The following is a 17,838-nucleotide window of genomic DNA, read 5'->3' as shown; positions in this document are numbered from 1 at the left end:
TAACCGCTAGAAGTTACGTTGCATTTGAAGCAGTGATAGACATGCATTTTACGGTTAATTCCGATCGGACCACAATTTGATTTAAGACTTTATTTTCTGTGTATGTAGTTTCACTTCCTACCATCAGAACGGCGGGAGTATTATCATTCCTTGAATTAATTGGAATCTGTTAGATGTAGCGGCTAATGAAGTGTCATTAATCACTTGTGTTTATTATAAATTATGATTTATTTTAACAATATAGTTAACATGTGTGTATTAGGAACATAATCATGTATGTATTTTTTCGGTATAAATTATTGAATTATAAGATTTGTTTTATTTTCATTGCCACTTTTTTGGTGGATTTCCTTATTTTGTTTTTTATTTATAATTTTTTTTTCTCCTCTATTTTATAGAAGACAGGCATAAATAAATGGGGATGTTAAGATGCTTGTTAAAAGTAAATTGAGTAACCATTGAACCGTATCTGGATTAACATTAGGGTATTTTTTATTCCGATATTTTTTCGATTCGCAAAGTGTATGGTGCTGGCGTCTTACAGATGGTATTATATAATGCTATAATGATCTAGATCATTGACATTAAATCCCTAGGGATTTAATGTCAGAAAAGGCTTTTCACGCGGGCATAACCGTAAACAACACCTAGACCTTTATATAATCAATTTGATTTTTATGGGGTGGTATTAGAAACTAATATTCCATACGCAAAAAAAACCCTGAACCGGCGGCAATGCATAAAAGATTGATGAAGTTGGACGAAGTGGAAGAAGTATGCCAGAATCATGCAAAGTGGCAATTCATAGTCGCTGCCTACCCTATGGGATAGAGACGTGATACTATAAAAAAACATCTGAAATAAAACAACAATTAAAACAATAACTTTTATGAAATGCAAATAACACGGCTCATCAGTTAAAACCGTTAACATATCTTTAACAACTGGCACTAAGCCTTTTTGGCTTTCTTCAAAATTGAATCATACAGGCTGGCAACCCTGTTTTCATTCTTAATGAAGTGAGCGCCCCTTTCCGCAACCATCATGATCGCGCCTTGTGGGTTACCGGACAGTTGGGTTGGCATCACCGAAGCATCAATGACTCGTAGACCTGAAATTTTAAAATTATGACAAACTATTTTCAAAGTGATCACAGGTGGCGCTGATCTACTTAAGGTCTCTTTAAGCTCCAGGGGCTCGTAGATTTAAAGTACCCATTAAAGACACTAGACACAAGAGTGCAAAAAAGATATGACAAGCGCTGTGCAATACAGTGCTTTTCAATTCAAAGTTCAAGATGGTCTTAATTACTTATGGGTGGTCATGCTGCTTCTCATCAGGTGAGCGCCAGGTCGGCCATTCCGTTGTAGAAAAAAAGGGTTACAAACAGAAAGCATTATCGTGGAGGTAGTTAGATCATGTGGTTTCGTGAATATATCGAAATCATTCTCTTTGAAAATATCATATTAAAAAGAAAATGAATGACCTGAAACATTAAACACCCTGAGATGATTGTCAACGACAGCGCTGATCGCCGCGGTGCCTTGCTGGTGGTTCTGCGCGTCGGTGCACGCGCACCATGCACTCCAGCCAGTCGTCGGACCACGCGGCGCCCGCCACCGCGCACGGCTTGATCGACTCCTCGTCTAACTCGATGCCCAGCTCTTGGAATGTCTGGAACGATATATCGTATTAGGTTTAAACTTGGCTGTAAAGTGTATCATGGCTGGGTAAAATTGTTATTTCAATGTCTTAATATTCGCGTATAAATGAGAAATCACTATGGCTGGGTTTGAATATGTCGGTTTGGTTTGGTGATGGCGCAAGAATTCCGGAATTTCCTAATGTTAAAGATGAGTTTTTCTTTCCCTCTTACTTCCAACAGAGTTAAAATTGTAGGAGGAGATGAAGTTAGCTCGTTTACAATTTAGAAAATATATTTTACCGGACTTTCATAGATCCTCTTGAGATATAGAAGGCCTTCCTTAGCCATGATCATATCGTTGGGCTGGTCGAAGTATTTGGGATCGAATATCGGCGGGTCCAGCGGGTCAGTTGAGTTTAGTGTCAGGTAGCCAATACTCTCCGGCAACAGGATAGCCGCGTTGGCTCTGCAAGTAAACGTTTTAGATTTTAAAAGTGTAGAACTAAAAGGTTTATACTCTGGCGTAATGTTGTATTTTTTTGGTTATCGGAACCCGTAGTCAATGTTGTGGGGAAACCTGAGGATGGGATACTAAAATCCTAGCGACTGTAGGGCCCTGGAGGAAAATTGGGAGGGGATAGCTAGGAAATGTAGTGGAAGGAGAGGGAAACTTCTTAGGATGGGAAGAGGGGAGAAGGCCAGAAAATGTTTGCGGGCCCTTATAGGCGTTAATTTGAATTGGCAACCATGAGATAAACACATAACTGTGTGCCTAGGGCCGCGACGAATGTCCCCCCGTACATGTCATAATGAAATTAGTGCTACTGATGTTTTAGTGCAAGGACTTCTGTTTTAGTGTTTGCCTAGTTTTCCATGTATTTTAATTCCATTCGGCCTAGCTTGCGATGAAGAGAGTAATACTCATGTGTAGTCGGAGGAGACAGCAGAAAATCCTAACGTGAGATGACAAAGGACTTGGCTGAACTATTGTCAGATGTTAACCATCTCTATGGGCGGTTTAACGCCGGTCGTAACACTTATGACCCTACATGAATCGCACAGTCGCACCTATGGTAATCGTAACTGTACTGTCACTACGAAACGAAAAAAAAAATACATGTGTCAGAGAACAGTATCTCGATGTATCTACGTACACCCATAACCTTACAACTGCTTTGTTATGCCCTTGGGAGATTAATTTCAAATAAAAAGGGACTACTTTGGATTTGGACATTGATTTTTTGATGATTTTTCATCTCCGCGGAAGTCTCCATAAACAAGTAGAGATTTTTCAGATTTCAGCTATCTCTAGAGACTATCTGAAGATTGTAAAAAAGTACCAACCTAACAAAAACCTATACTTGAGATCTAAAAAGTATCTCCTGTCTTCTGTACACCAATGCTCGAAAGAAAATTCCAACTTACGAAATGTTGTATCCGAGTTGCCCGCAGTTGTGGACCACTTCCTCTCCGATCTCGCCAGTCTTCGAGCACTCCGCGTAGAACCCGTTGAAGAAGAACTGGATGTCGGGCTGGTCGGGGTTCTTGGCCAGGCTGGATGACAGGAAGCCTGTTACCTGGAAATTGGTTCAATAGAACTACATGCGTCTGAAGTGATGCCCAATATGAAACTAAACTCTAATGCTACATTATAACCTAGATTCCGAAATAATTCTTTATTGTATTAGGTGAGTATTGGTCGCGGATTCGCTCGTGAAAAACCTTTCCCGCTACCCTAACACTGCACACGAGGTCAGCGTCACTACTTAAAAATCAGTTTAAAAATTCCATTATTTCCCATGAAAGCCAATTATCGCGATAAAAAGTCTATGGGTAATTCGAAGACGTGGACTACCAGTTTGCCAAGTTTCTGAGTTTACCTCTAACAAACATCTACTTAAACATAGTCACAACTTACGAACTATTGCATTTATAATATTAGTTAGATAAGATTTGAGGTATTACATATTTACAGTCGCTGTATTCGTTTTATTGATAGTTATATTGCATAGTTGGGAATCGAACAGATTGCTGTGACAATGTCTGCAGGTTCAATGCCCAAGGTACACTGACTTTTCTAAGTTTTTCAAGAATTTGCAATAATGGCGTGAAGTTAAATAGGTCTAACAGTTTTGTTCTTGCAACTACCTAATTCTTACAATGATTAAATTTACATAAAACAAAGTTGCTTTTAGCGAAAGTATTTGATATGCTGGCTGTTTATTGAATCAAAATTTTAGATTTTTCTTATTCAGAGTTGCAGTAATCGTTAATACCAACCTGAGTTATACCGGTTGAGGACATAGGCCCTTCCTTAGACATCAAATAGGAGACCAAGTTACTCCAGTTCAGAATCTGAGTGTTCTTCATTTTTGTGAAAACGAAGTACAAGGTGGCGCCATAGTGGTTTCTGAGGTTAAGTCCAACAGGAAGATCGGCAATGACTGGGATGTTGAATTTCTCCAGGGTAGCGCGTGGTCCGATACCAGAGAGCAGCAGTATGTGGGGAGAGTTCAGTGCTCCAGCACTCAGTATAACCTGGGAAAGGACATTATCACCAGCTCGAATACGTAAAAAAAAATATTTCTGCTAAAATTAGTATTATTTGCACCTTTGGTTAAAATAAGATTATACCTGCGAAGGATAGTTAAAGTTATTAACATCTCATGGTGTGAGCCCATCGGTGTGTTATGGAAATTCTAATCTTATTGACAGTTATTAAAATTCACTTTGCGTTTATACGAATTCAGGACAACTAAAAAAACACGCTAATTTTCAACCCAAATGTCCCTTTTTAAAAATAATTCAATTCCCTAATGCTAACAGCATTAACAACATCCATTTTATACAAACAAATACAAAGGCGAACCCAAAAAAAAAAAAAATGTTCCACCGGAACCAGCAAAATTTTTAAAATTGGTCATGAGAAAAAAAGTAACCTCTGGTATGAAATAAAAATAACTTTCATATTACCTCTTTCTTAGCCCTGACAATCTTCCGATCATTATTCTTATCGATGTACTCGACTCCAACAGCACGGTTGCCTTCGAAGATGACTCTGGAGACGTGTGTGTTCAGTTTCACGCTCAGGTTGGGGTACACACTCTTAGGCTTTAGGTAAGCCCTCGCTGTTGTGTAACGTTGTCCATCGCTAAAAAAGAAAATAAACTAGAGGTAAAGGTAGGATATAGGCCGAATATAGAATATAGGCCGAAGTCAGGGTAAAATGGCGCATATTGTAGGAGGCCTATAGGCCATATCCAGCAGTGGACAAAGATATAGGCTGATAATGATGAAAGGTAGGATGCAGGCCGCTTTCGACAGTTCTGTCTAAAATTTTTTAGGGGTGGCCTATGTTCAGCAGTGGACTTTATGTGGCTGATGATTATAACGACAGACACAACAACATATGACATAAAACTGGTTATAACGTATTAAACGACCACTTAATTTGGATCCAATAGTCTATAATGGCTATATGCGATAGATGTTATGAAGGATACCCTTTTTTGTAACTGCTAAAACAACAATTTAGTCGTTATAAGCCGATGTCGTATTAACCGGTTTCAACTGTAATTATCTGTTTAAAACTCGTCCATATACGCCATTTAAAGCAGCTCCGTGATGAAAGTAATATAAAATTCAACAGCAGTTTCAGGCTCATTAAACAATATTTTTGATTCAGCGTGACTAGCAAACTTCAGTTTCACGTAATGTTTTATAATTCCAAGTTCAAGTGTAATTGCTATTTACTTGTTTAAGTCACTGGTGACACCACTAGTCACCACATGAGCGATACAGGTACACATCTCTTTGTTTAGATTTATGAAAAAACTAGGCGTTGCTCGCAACTTCGCTCTTGTAAAACCTCGAAAAAAATCTAAATGACTGTGTATATATGATACCAGCTGCATTTATTTAAAAAACGGTACTTTAGGAATAAAATTTTATTTCCCTACAGGGAGCAAATTACGGGCATAAAGTAGCCTTTACGCTAATCCACGCCGTGGTCTATCTGTGTAGCAAATATCATCCAAATTCATTCAGCAGTTTCGGCGTTAACTTCTAACAAACATGCAACCAGTTTTAGAATCTTTTGCATTTATAATAACTACTATAGTACTTACGCGTTGAACGCTTGTGCTACTGCGAAGCCTTCTGGTGTAGTTTGATCGTTAATGTCGGTGACGACTGGATACCCGGACTCTTTGATGGCCTCCAGCAGCGTGTACACCTCCGGATTTTGGTAGTTGAACTGGAATTGAGTTTTATTAGTTTTGTGCCCTGAGAGAAAGTACTCCCTTATATGGCTGGTATTCCTTGACTTAAAGGCAATTGATGGTTGATTGACAATTTAAGGGTCATAGTCGGACTGTTATTGTTAACAAGCGTTTGTCTGTGGCTCAGGAGTAATGCAGCTTTTTTTTAGTGAAAAAAAATCAAGATCGGTTTAGTAGTTTCTGAGATTAGTGCATTTAAACAAATGAACTCTGTAGCTTTATATAAATACATATTATGTAGTGTCTAGGCTCGACTAAGCTCACCGAGTCGCAATAATGCGCCTGCTATATAATATACTATGGAAGAACCGCGGCGCGGCGCAAGTAGACGTATCAACGTTACAAAACATTTGAAAAATATACATTTAAATAACAAAAACCCTGTCTTAATCGGATCGGTAGTTATTGAGAAAATAGCAAAATACGGATCAAATACAGTATACAATCTCTTTTTTTGAAGTTGGTCAAATACAAATACGTGTCATTTCACAACTCAGCTCTAATCAACTCTTTGTTTTGGCAAAGTTTATTTAAGTCCACTTACCCGTTGTACTGGCAAAGGTCCGGAGCGGGAGTGATACTGCGCGCTCACGAGAGTCCCGATCTCCTTGTTGCCCTCAGTCATGTCGAAGAAAGGTAGATTGTCCTCCCAGGACCAGCCGTCAGCGCCAAATTCCACCCAACCGTCATAATCAGCTGGTCTTCCGCGGTGGTACATCATGCCGTTTAGCACGCTGCATCCACCTGAATTTTATATTGTATGCGTTAAGATTGAAAATCGTTTATGCAAACTTGACAAATTAGGATTTGGTCTCTCGAATGCTGGGGTCAAGTAGCATCGAGCAAGCACTTAACTATTGTGTTCCAGTTTGAAATTGTAGTTTTATAGCCAATATTATTACTACACATTATAAGATTTTAATCATAACATCGCAGGCTGAGGCGCCGAATACTATCACACATTGATTTTTCTAGAATCATGGATTATATTGCTTCGGTGGCGTAGTAGTTGCGTGCGCGAATTCTGCTCGGAGGTCTCGGGTTCGAAGCTGCGTCGGGCAAAGTGATATTAAATATTTCTTCTCAGTATCATTTTGGAGGCTGAAAATTATGCCTGATATGGCGATAGGCTCGCTCTCTATCACATCATGAGACCGAAATAAACATGGCGAAAAGGAAAACCTAACCCTTTGAGAATAAAAGGCTGGTATGTATGAGTGTGGGTTGCAGAATATAAAGTAATTTATTATTTGTCGTAAATGTAAAGCCTTTGGCATTAAGTCCGCCTATATACTTCTCTGCATATGAAGTGCATATGCAGAGAATCTCTGCATATGAATGAATAAATAAATAAAGTCAGATAATCCCAAGGATTGCGAAGGCGGTGTCAATTTTTGTGACTAACGAATTTGTTATTTGTCTTAATGCGATAAAGACGGTAAATCTTGATAAAAAATTACATTGACGTACAACCAACTGCAAAAATAGCTTAACAAATAAAATTATCTAAATATACTTTTGTGTTTTCACCAACTCGGAAGGTCGGCATAATTATGTCGATTTGCACCGAAGAAGGCCACCGCGGGTTTTGGTTGGTATGTCGGTGTAGGGTATTCAGGGGTTAGGGACTCGGTCCAATGCTCGCTCGGATGATGCTATACTCCCGAATGTCGACATTGGGCCGTAAGACCGGTGAAATCGATAACAGTTCCACTGACCCTCCAAATGGTGGTAGCAACAACGCGTTTATTCCCCGCGAAAAAAAGGGATACGTGATCATCTCTTTTCAATCCATACTCTAACTCAATGATTCTCAAAGTGGTGCAGGTGGACTCCTAGGTCTCCACAGGAGACTTGGCGGGGGCCTACATTGGCGTGCCCAAAAATAAGGGTTCATAATTCGTTAGCAGGGGTCTACGTCAATTTATCTGGTTTGATAGTATAGTACTAAAATGTTGTCTTGACTTCACCTATTAATGTAAGCAGATAATATTGATAGGGGTCGTAAGGCACGGTGATATAACTGTTCAGTTGTCCCCCACGAAGGCTGGGCGGTAGTGGTAATGCACTTTATTCACGGAACCAAAAAAAGGTCCACCGAAAGTAGTTAAGTTTTGAAAGTGGTCTATGAGAAAAAAAAGTTTGGGAATTTCTGCTCTAACTGGAAAATGATCCCACATACCATCAGCTGCAATGGACTCCGCCGTGCACGAATAAACAGAAATATTAACTGAAATAAACTAGGAAGGGCATACTTTATTTTAAACTAGCTTTTGCTTGCGTCTTCGCCTGCGTTAAAGCCCATTACCTGATTAAAAACACTCCTTATGCTTCCTCTTAGTGATGCAATTTTTAAAATTAGTTCAATAGTTTTTTCTTTACAAATAAACATAACAATTACCAAATCTTTTTGCAGGCAGGCAGGCACTGTGGCCAAATACCAAGACAGGTGGACCTTACGCTCGCTAATGTGGAACGGTCCGCGAGGCACGAGAGCGAGAGGCCGAACGTGCGCCAGGTGGTCTGATGAGGTCGTAGAGACGGCCGGCCGAGATTAGTTTATCGTCGCGAAGGATAGAGATAAATGAAGTTCCTTGGGGGGAGGCTTTTACCCGAAGGGAGTCCATACAAAAATTGCTTTAAAAGAATTAAGTCACTTATTGCTTGTTTATTGAACTAAGTATGGAATAAATAAAGCTATATTATTATTATTGGGTGATTTAAAATTTGTACTGCAATTGTGGCTGATTGTACACAATTTTTCATAACGATAACCGACGGACAGGTCATGGGGTTACACATATTTTTATAATTTTTTTACCGACATCTGCAGATCCTTGTGTGTTTAAAGAATTAAAAGGTTGCGTGTGCATCCGTACATATTATAATATATGTGTTTAGTAAGATTAGTGGAGTTAACGGAGTTCCTTGAACTCGCGGGCACATTCAATTTTATGGAAGTTTTAATTTCTAGGATATTTTTGTGCGAACTACAAGTGTATTGTGAGAATTTCTCAAAATAAATGTAGGTAACGAAATAGTATTTACGAAATGTTATAACTTTTTTGTCTTATCTGTTTTTTTTGTTTGTATTAATTTACCATTCAATATATTATTTGATATAATGAATGAGTTAAAACAAAAAAAAACTGATCAGACAAAAAATCTAATAGTAAGTATATCGTAAAAACTATTTCGTTACATATTTACATTTTCTTTGAGAAATACTCCCGTGAGTTTTTGAGACTAAGCTAGTCTTTGTTCGCTGCCTGAAAGGTCTTTTATAGAATAAACATTTCACTATTTTTGCAGCAAAAAAACTTGTCAAATACGAGTTAGACTCGCATACCGAGGGTTCCGTAGGTTGTTTCCTTTACATGTGCTGCCATTGTTCTTATCTTTATGACTCTAGGTTAACGGGAAGTATCCTATAGGTGTCGATTCAATTACAAAACAGGCAAAAATATGCAATATAAGCGGTTATATCTTTTGATCTCATTGAGTTCCAAGTTTGATATTTTCACAGTTGAAAGAGACCGTTGCTAAGTATTTGATGTAAATTTCAACTTGATGCATCTACGCTTTTATGAGAAAAAGTGTTTTGATAGACAGACCGTCGGAATGAAAAACCGATAACAAAGTGTTTCTTTAAGCCTTAAAGCTTCAAAAGATCCCTTAAAGTTTAGGGGATCCTTTTGAGGTACGGTACCCTGCTAATGGACCATAATTCAATACAGAACTTGGATTAAATAAACAATAATTCATCAAAAGCTTATACATTGTATAAGCACATTGTATAAGCATTGACAAGAATCGCCATGAAATTGATCATAGAATGACAGTTTAAATGAGGATGCCGATGTTTGATGTTCTTTTCAGATTGTATTTGACGTTGGTTGCCATGACCAGCCGTTATGACCGTCGTAAATTTTTTTTTGGGACAGTTTCTTTTTTAATACTTTATTTGCTAGCGTTTGTTTTAATGCTGATAATATTTTTTTTATCAATAAAACCAGGTTTCGTGAAAAATTGCCGAAGTAATTCGCACAACCAAGTCATTGGCTAGTGTTAAATATATGTATCCAAAGAGATACACCAGTTTAATTTTGAATTATGTGTTGGAACTTAAGGTCTTATGTGAATTGAAATTATATTCAACGAGGTTGATACGTGGTCTTAAATGATATAAGTAAATGATTCCCAAATTATTTTTTTCTAATAGACCACTTTCAAAATTTTGCTTGTTCCGGTGAATCCCCTGCAGCTAATTTCTACCATATTTCCCAGATTATACAAGTTTTCAGGAAACAGTCGTTGAACTTCTTAAAATGTTATCTGCCTACATTGATAGGCAAAGTCAAGCCAATATTTTAGTTCTTTGCTATCAAGAACAGGAAAATTTTCGACTTGAATTTTGAGATTTGTATCTAAAACCAGAGAAATTTTCGTGGACCCCCGCTTACTAATTCTGAACCCCATCACGGCAACATAGACCCCCGTCAAGTTTCCCGCGCATCCCTGGAGGTCCACCTGGACCACTTTGGGAATCAATATAAACAATGGTGAGCTATAAAGAAACTCACCCAAAACTTTTCCTCTGGGCCACAAGCATCCTTTGCCGTCCTGGTCGAGACAGTAGTTGGCAGGCACTGTCCTGTAATTCCAGTCAAGTTGCTTGTTGGACCAGAATGTCCTATAGAACGAGGGTATCCGCGCGGTGGTAGGCTCCTGTCCTCCTGCTTCTATCAGAAGCACCTATAATTACATACATACACAATATTACGCATTTATTCCCGAAGGGGTATGCAGAGGCGCAACCAAGGCACCCACTTTTCGCCAAGTGTGTTCCGTCTCATGATGTGATAGGGGGCGAGCCTATCGCCATATCGGGCACAAATTCCAGACCCGAGCTGATACGGAGCAGAAAAATCCAAATATCACTTTGTCCGACCTAGGATTCGAACCCAGGACCGCAGAGCGGTATGACAGCCGCGCATATAGTACGACTACGCCACCGAGTCAGTCTACGCACCTATAATTGATATTATTAAATAGATAATCTAATATATAAAATTCTCGTGTCACAATGTTTGTCTCCGTACTCCTCCGAAACGGCTTTACCAATTTTAACCAAATTTTGCATGCATATTCAGTAGGTCTGAGAATCGGCTAACATCTATTTTTTCATACCCCTAAGTGTTAAGGGTTGTCCACCCTTAACATTTTTTATAATTCTATACAAATTTTTATTTTTTATTATGTCGCATTAAAAATACATTCCACCCTAAATATATACCCTTCGAACACCAACCCCTATTTTTTGTAAAAAAAAATGTTAAGGGTGGACAACCCCAGATTAAATAAAATAGATAAAAATTAGATAAAACAAAGTCCCCCGCTGCATCTGTCTGCCTGAACGTGTTAAACTCAAAAACTACCCAACGTATTAAGATGAAATTTGGTATGGAACAGTTTGAGACCCTGGGAAGAACATAGGCTCCCGAGAAACTACTACTTTTATAACGGAAAACTTTAGCCTGAAAAACTATATAACGCGGGCGGAGCCGCGGGCAAAAGCTAGTATTAGATAATATTATGGGTTTCTTGTATGCTAGTCCGGTTAGGTACGTGCCGACGTATGTTACCTAACACAAAAAACAGAATTTTATGAAGATATTTGTTATTCAAGAATCATTTTTGCCACGATGTCACCAGCGGTAAAGGTGTGGTTAAACTTATTAACGCAGTGTTCAAATGACTCTGTATATGGTTCTAAACAAGCCGGCATAATTTTATCAACTGCCAAGGGATAAACATCTCTAGTCAGTCAACACTATGTGGACCCAACTCCTCTTGCCATAAGGTGCTATGAGGTCACATTACTGTGCTCGCTTTCAAAATTGGTACTGCTTCTACGAATACAAATTGCTCACCTCATCCTTCCCGTCTTGGCTAAGTCTGCCGGCCACTATAGATCCAGCCGACCCACCACCAACCACGATATAGTCGTACGAGTATCTCAAATGATCTTCAGATTTGACATTCTTGCATGGAGTGGCGATATCGCAGCGGCCTCGGATGAAGCCTTCTAGCAACACCATGAAGAGTAGAGTGCCGCTGCAGATCGGGGAGTTGACCGACGAGATACCTTCCTCGACGAGGGGGCACCCGCATTCCTGAAATTAAAAATGTAAAGCCAAACACCATTTATCGACCCCGTATGGATGTGACATGTGGAAGAACAAATGACTGTTGACCTTTCAGCTTGGAATGGCGATGTGGAAGGTAAGCAGTCACGCTAAGAAGTTTAGTGTTACAAGAACCCAATCGTGGACGGATTATTGAAAAATGCTATAAATGTTAAGGTTAGGGGCCCTATTCCGTCTAGGAGGGCAAAACCGTCTTTTTGTAATTACGGGTGTTCTAATCAATGGACAGCTTTGATAGCCGTTAAGGTTATATAGACGTTAACGTTGTAGGTTGAAGAGTGAAAATCCTATTCACCTAGACGACTATCAAAGCTGTCCATTGATTAGAATGCCCGTAATTGCAAGAAGATGGATTCACCCGTACTGAAAATCCATTCACGCCTTTTATACCCTAAGTGGTTGGGCAACTAGTGCTAGCACTATAGTATCATAGAAAGCGGCTGTAGTAAGTTTTGCTGGGCCCGTAAGAAGGTTTCGTTCGAACATCGTTTACACAAATGTTATTCATGAGGATGACATCGATAGATTTTAACTGATTTGCGAAATTGAGTTTTATACATATTCAAAATCAGCATTTATTCGCCGTGTTTTGAATCTACTAGTGTGAAGGTAAAATTTTCCGAAAGGGATCCCGACACAACATATAGTATTATACTAATAATATTTATAAATATATAATACGTTTTCACTTAAACGGAAACTGGGCCACCCTTTCTCTGAGGGTCTCAGGGCGGACGCTCAGTATACCGAGCTTAGCTCGAGCAGAGGAAAACCTCTAATCTAAATTCTACTAATCATATTTATGAATGTGATCTGCAATTGGTTCTAATAAATATATTCTACTTAAAGGGAATCGGTAGAAATCGGGTCATATCGATCCTTCGCCACGGGTACCTAGTCACAATTCTTCGGCTTATTATTAGGACATGTTCCATACATTTTATCAGTCTTCTTCTAGCATGAACGATAGTAAAAAGTTACCTTGGTCTTGGCGTTTCATTAAAATTGCCCTTGTGACATAGATCTTTGAGTTGTCTTTTCTCTTCCTATTTCCCTTAACTCTTTAACGGTCGGCAAACCCACAATAATTACGGGAGATTACTTAATCCACGAGACTGCAGTATTGGCTGTTTAATTATGGAATGTTTTGCCGGTGGTAGGATATATTTTATGTCCGCCCTGATAGCGACCACGGTACATAAGGTGTCAAAACCCGCCATAGTGGCCCACGTAAGTGTGTCGCGTTCCGGGATCAGCCTATGTATATCTGGTTCTAACAGGCCGGTATAATTGTGCCGACTGCCGAGGGGTAATTATCTATCGACAATCGACATTATATTGGACCCCAGTCCACTTACCATCAGGTGTAGTGGGGTCTCAATGCCGAGCCGTAAATAAAAAAATACTTTGGAAATCTCGGATATATTTTACGTAAGCGCATGTCGTCCACTTAATTGCTCCTAATTCTTTGGCTCCAGCCATCATAAAAAATATTTTAAGTGTTTGTGTATGTCCAATATAAGAATGAACAATGATATATCAATACGAATTTAAAAACACACACACATCACACATTTATCCCCGAAGTGTTATGCAGAGGCGCAATCAGGGCACCCACTTTTCGCCAACTGTGTTCCGTCCCATGATGTGAAAGGGGGCGAGCCTATCGCAACATCGGGCACAAATCCCAGACTCCGGGCTGATACTGGGCAGAAAAAACCCAAATTTCACTTTTGCCCGACCCGGGATTCTAACCCAGGACCTCAGAGCGCTGCCGTACCGCGCATGCAGTACAACTACGCCATCGAGACAGTCGAACTTAACACAATATTATATTTAGACTTACCTCGGGTGAAAGGATCATGCTGAATGCTGGGCTATCTTCTTATGCAACCCTGTAAAGTATAATAACACTGCAATTGGTAAGTACTGAATATTTTTTATTATAAAATGTTCTGAAAATATTTTCAGTTACCTTACGCTTTCTTATTTAACCTTGCCTACACTAAGTAGCGAGATATTGATCTCCATATTTATACATGCGGGGATGATGCATGTAATTATATTTTCATGTCACAGTGATGATTGTTTTAACGACATTTCACGAATTTATCCCTAATTCTCTGCAACTTCTATTTATTTTTCATCATTTGAATTGTTTCACTATTTAATTCCTCTCATTCTTCGGTCAATTAATACTATAGGCAAAAATTTATTTAGGTTAGTTGCTCTGTTAGAAAAAAGATGTTCAAAGTATTTTCATATTTTAATAAAATAAAGCTTTTTATAATGGAAAACGGAAATGATAATAATAGTAGCGAATTATAATAAGAGCCTAGATACTGTGAAATACATCCATACCTAAAACCCAAATAGGAGGGGCTAAGTAGCTACCAAAGCAATCTTCGCCAAGCTTATTTCTTCCCTTGTGATAGGGGCCAGTCACCATATCGACAAATATAGTGTTATTAATATTTATGTTGCAAATACATTGCTTATAACAGCTGGATTCTCTCCCTGAGGCAATTCTTGCGCGCAATGTCTCCGCATCGAATGCGTGCCCATGCATGGGGGGACATTCGTCGCGGCCCTAGGCATATATTAACACGTGTATACCTCATAGTTGCTAATTCACATTGAGGCCTATATAGGGTTCGTGAACATTTCCTCGGCATCCCCCTTCTCCAATCCTAAGAGGATTCCTTCTCCTTCCCCCACACTTCCTTCCCAACAGTCCCCTCCCAACTTTCCTCCAGGGCCCTACAGTCTCTATGTTGAGGGAAACCAGTAACCTGTTCGCAGATGTCACCCGGTGTTGAATGAGGGGTTCCGATTAAAAAACGGTTGGACTCTTCCATTCATATGCCGCTTTCTAAACACGACTTTTTACTTTAATAACATCACATACGAAAATAGAATATAAGTACTTACAAGTTCATTGTATTGTGTGCTAAAATGTTGGTTGTTCTCGGTCATATCACAAACTGTTATGATGCATTGTCAGAATGTAAATAATAAATTATATTGTATGGGAAAGATCGCAATCTATTATGGTAATTATGTTATTTAACTTTACACTGTATGGTTCTAATGAATAAAAAAAATCTGTTTAAATTTTGAATAGCGGTCGAAAGTTATACATAATGTGCTTAGAGAACTTGCTACATATGTAGAAAATTGTTTAAATATACCAAATAAAATAATGTTTTGAAATTCTTATATAAGTAGTACAAACTAGGTTTTGCGAAATTGTTTTATTTTATAGTAAAGTTCATTGACATTAACAAAATAAGAAGTCTTTATTATTTTTGATCTAATAAATAAATCCGCTCTATTAACAATTAAAAGTCGTCTCTATTCCCAACGAATTAAGATTTTTTAACGTCAGCTTTACGTTAGTAAGTTAGTTTTATAGTTAGCGTTATGGTTTTTATGTATTTTAATTTAAAATGACTCAACTCATTTTTGAAACAAAATAATCTGAATATTCTTAACCTTAACATCTAAGACAAGAACATTAAACGTCCAAATGACCTCAGTGGTCACTGAATCAGTGCTAAAAAGACGGGGAAAATACTTTTAAATATTACATGTAATATTAACAAAGAAACGAATCCTTTCTAGCCGAACTTCGGCCACGGCGCGTCGGTCAATCTCAACGGAGATCAGTCAGGTACGCAGAAGATATTATAATGCACAAGTGTGTGCGTAATACACAGGTGCACTTTCATAGTGCAGTGATTCGGCAATCCGACATGACTAGAGTGGGATCAGGTGCAGGACCAACGGCTTTACATTGTTTGTAAGGCACGGGGGTATCACAACGCCAACTTCCTGACTCCGGCCTGCGACTGAGTAATTTTTAAGATGGAAAACTAACTTATATTCTTAGACAATGTAGAAAGGACACATTAAAAATCTGTCACTTTCAATGTAGGTGTGTACTACATAGAAGGTGCGTAATATACTTTCGTATTGTTATGAACGCACACATAATTAATATTAAACAATTGTTTGCTTCACGCATACTACAACAGTTTTTATAAAAGTATGCATGAGCGTTTGCTCTTATATTTTAAAAGAAAGGAGAAATCATATAAGAATAAGAAGAAGAAGATCCTTTATATATTGTCTAACCTTGCATTTGAGTTCCCAGGTTCGAATCCTGGTCGGGAAAACTGATGTAGGGTTTTTCTGCTCAACGTCAGGCCGGTTTCTGAACTCTGTGCTCGATAAGGCGATAGTCTCCTATTTATCATATCATGGGACGGAACAGAGGCATAAAGTGGTTGCCGTAGTTGGACCTCCGCCTAATTCTTCAGTATAAAGTCGTGAGGTGTGCTTGCATTTTATTCCAATCATTTTTAAACTTAAAACGGATTTTATTGAAAATGTCTGAAACTACACTTCGACTACTACTTTTTTTGTGTTCAAACTTGATAAGTTAAGATAAAAGGTAATAATTATATTTCTTCACAACGAGTGACTTTATGTTGATTTTCCTCACAACAGATGTGAGTGACGGTGCGGTTACCGCATTCTTTTTTGCTAAAAATATAATATGTTCGCATCACGTAATGAAATTAGTCGAAATGCCTAATATTTTTTCTTCTATAAAATAATTACCCTCTAGCTAAAGCGGCGACAGCCTATTTGGGAGTGGAACGGACTGCCGATACGAATGTTCGCCGGTTCAAAATCCAAGGCACACACCTCTGACTTTTCTAAAGTTATGTGTGTATTCTTTGTGAATTATCGCTTGCTTTAACGGTGCAGAAAAAAATGTGAGGAAATCTGCATACCTGAGTAGGCCTCTATAAGAATTTCGAGGGTGTGTGAAGTCTATTAATCCGCACTAGGCCAGCGTGGTCGACTAAGGCCTAATCCTTCTGAGTAGTAGAAGAGGCCCACTCTAGGCACGGGCCCAGAGTGGTCTGTACCACATAAATACAGAGCTGATATTATTATTATTATTATTTATTATATCATTAGCTTTTGTTCGCGGCTTCGCCCGCGTGAAGGGGTTTTCTAGGATATTTTTTTTCCGACTTACTTACTTGATATTTATCGTTATATTATGACCAAATTACATAAAATCATTATAAATTGTAGCCTATGTTTTATTCTGATGTATAATTATCAATCTTACTGTAGTTGTTAGTTTAATCCAAATCCGTTTAGTAGTTTTTTCGTGAAAGAGGAACAAACATACCTAAATCCATACATCCATCCTCACAAACTTTCGCATTTATAATATTAGTAGGAATTTAGTTCAGATCAGAGGTTTCCAAACTTTTTTTCTCATAAACTTAATTTCTACCATATTCCCCGGAATATGCAAGTATTTACACGAAACTGTCGCTGAGCTTCTTAAAATATTATTTGCCTACATTGACAGGTGAAGTCAAGCCAACATTTTAGTTCTTTACTATGAAAACCCGAAAAAAATTATGACTCCCGCTTACGGATTGTAAACCCCCATTTTTGGTCACGCTAAATTAGACTCGCGTCTAGTCTCCCGTGGTCCCCTGGGGCTCCACCTGGACCACTTTGGGAATCAATGGCGTAAATCAATAATTTCGCTTTACCCGAGAATGGAAACTTAATGAGGATTCGTACATACCTAAATTTTTTTTATAAGACCAGGCCAGAGTGGTGGATTACGCGAGACTAATTGACAGTAGCTATATGGCTTACGAATCCA

The 17,838-nt window shown here is 38.6% G+C and overlaps 1 protein-coding gene across 1 annotated transcript; it reads right to left on the bottom strand.

Annotated features, from left to right (window-relative positions):
* Positions 1-872: 872 nt before the first annotated feature.
* Positions 873-14,164, bottom strand: LOC115455627 (glucose dehydrogenase [FAD, quinone]). The gene is given in 13 exon segments (XM_030184259.2): positions 873-1,111; positions 1,487-1,566; positions 1,568-1,674; positions 1,946-2,111; positions 3,071-3,222; positions 3,926-4,183; positions 4,619-4,796; positions 5,773-5,900; positions 6,470-6,669; positions 10,509-10,680; positions 11,859-12,101; positions 13,981-14,029; positions 14,110-14,164. Coding segments are annotated over 12 exon segments (1,863 nt in total). The 5' UTR covers positions 13,999-14,029; positions 14,110-14,164; the 3' UTR covers positions 873-950.
* Positions 14,165-17,838: the final 3,674 nt, after the last annotated feature.

Source organism: Manduca sexta, chromosome 9 (assembly GCF_014839805.1).
Source record: "Manduca sexta isolate Smith_Timp_Sample1 chromosome 9, JHU_Msex_v1.0, whole genome shotgun sequence".
NCBI classification, from domain to species: Eukaryota; Metazoa; Arthropoda; class Insecta; order Lepidoptera; family Sphingidae; genus Manduca; species Manduca sexta.
This window is presented reverse-complemented; position numbering and strand designations above follow the sequence as displayed.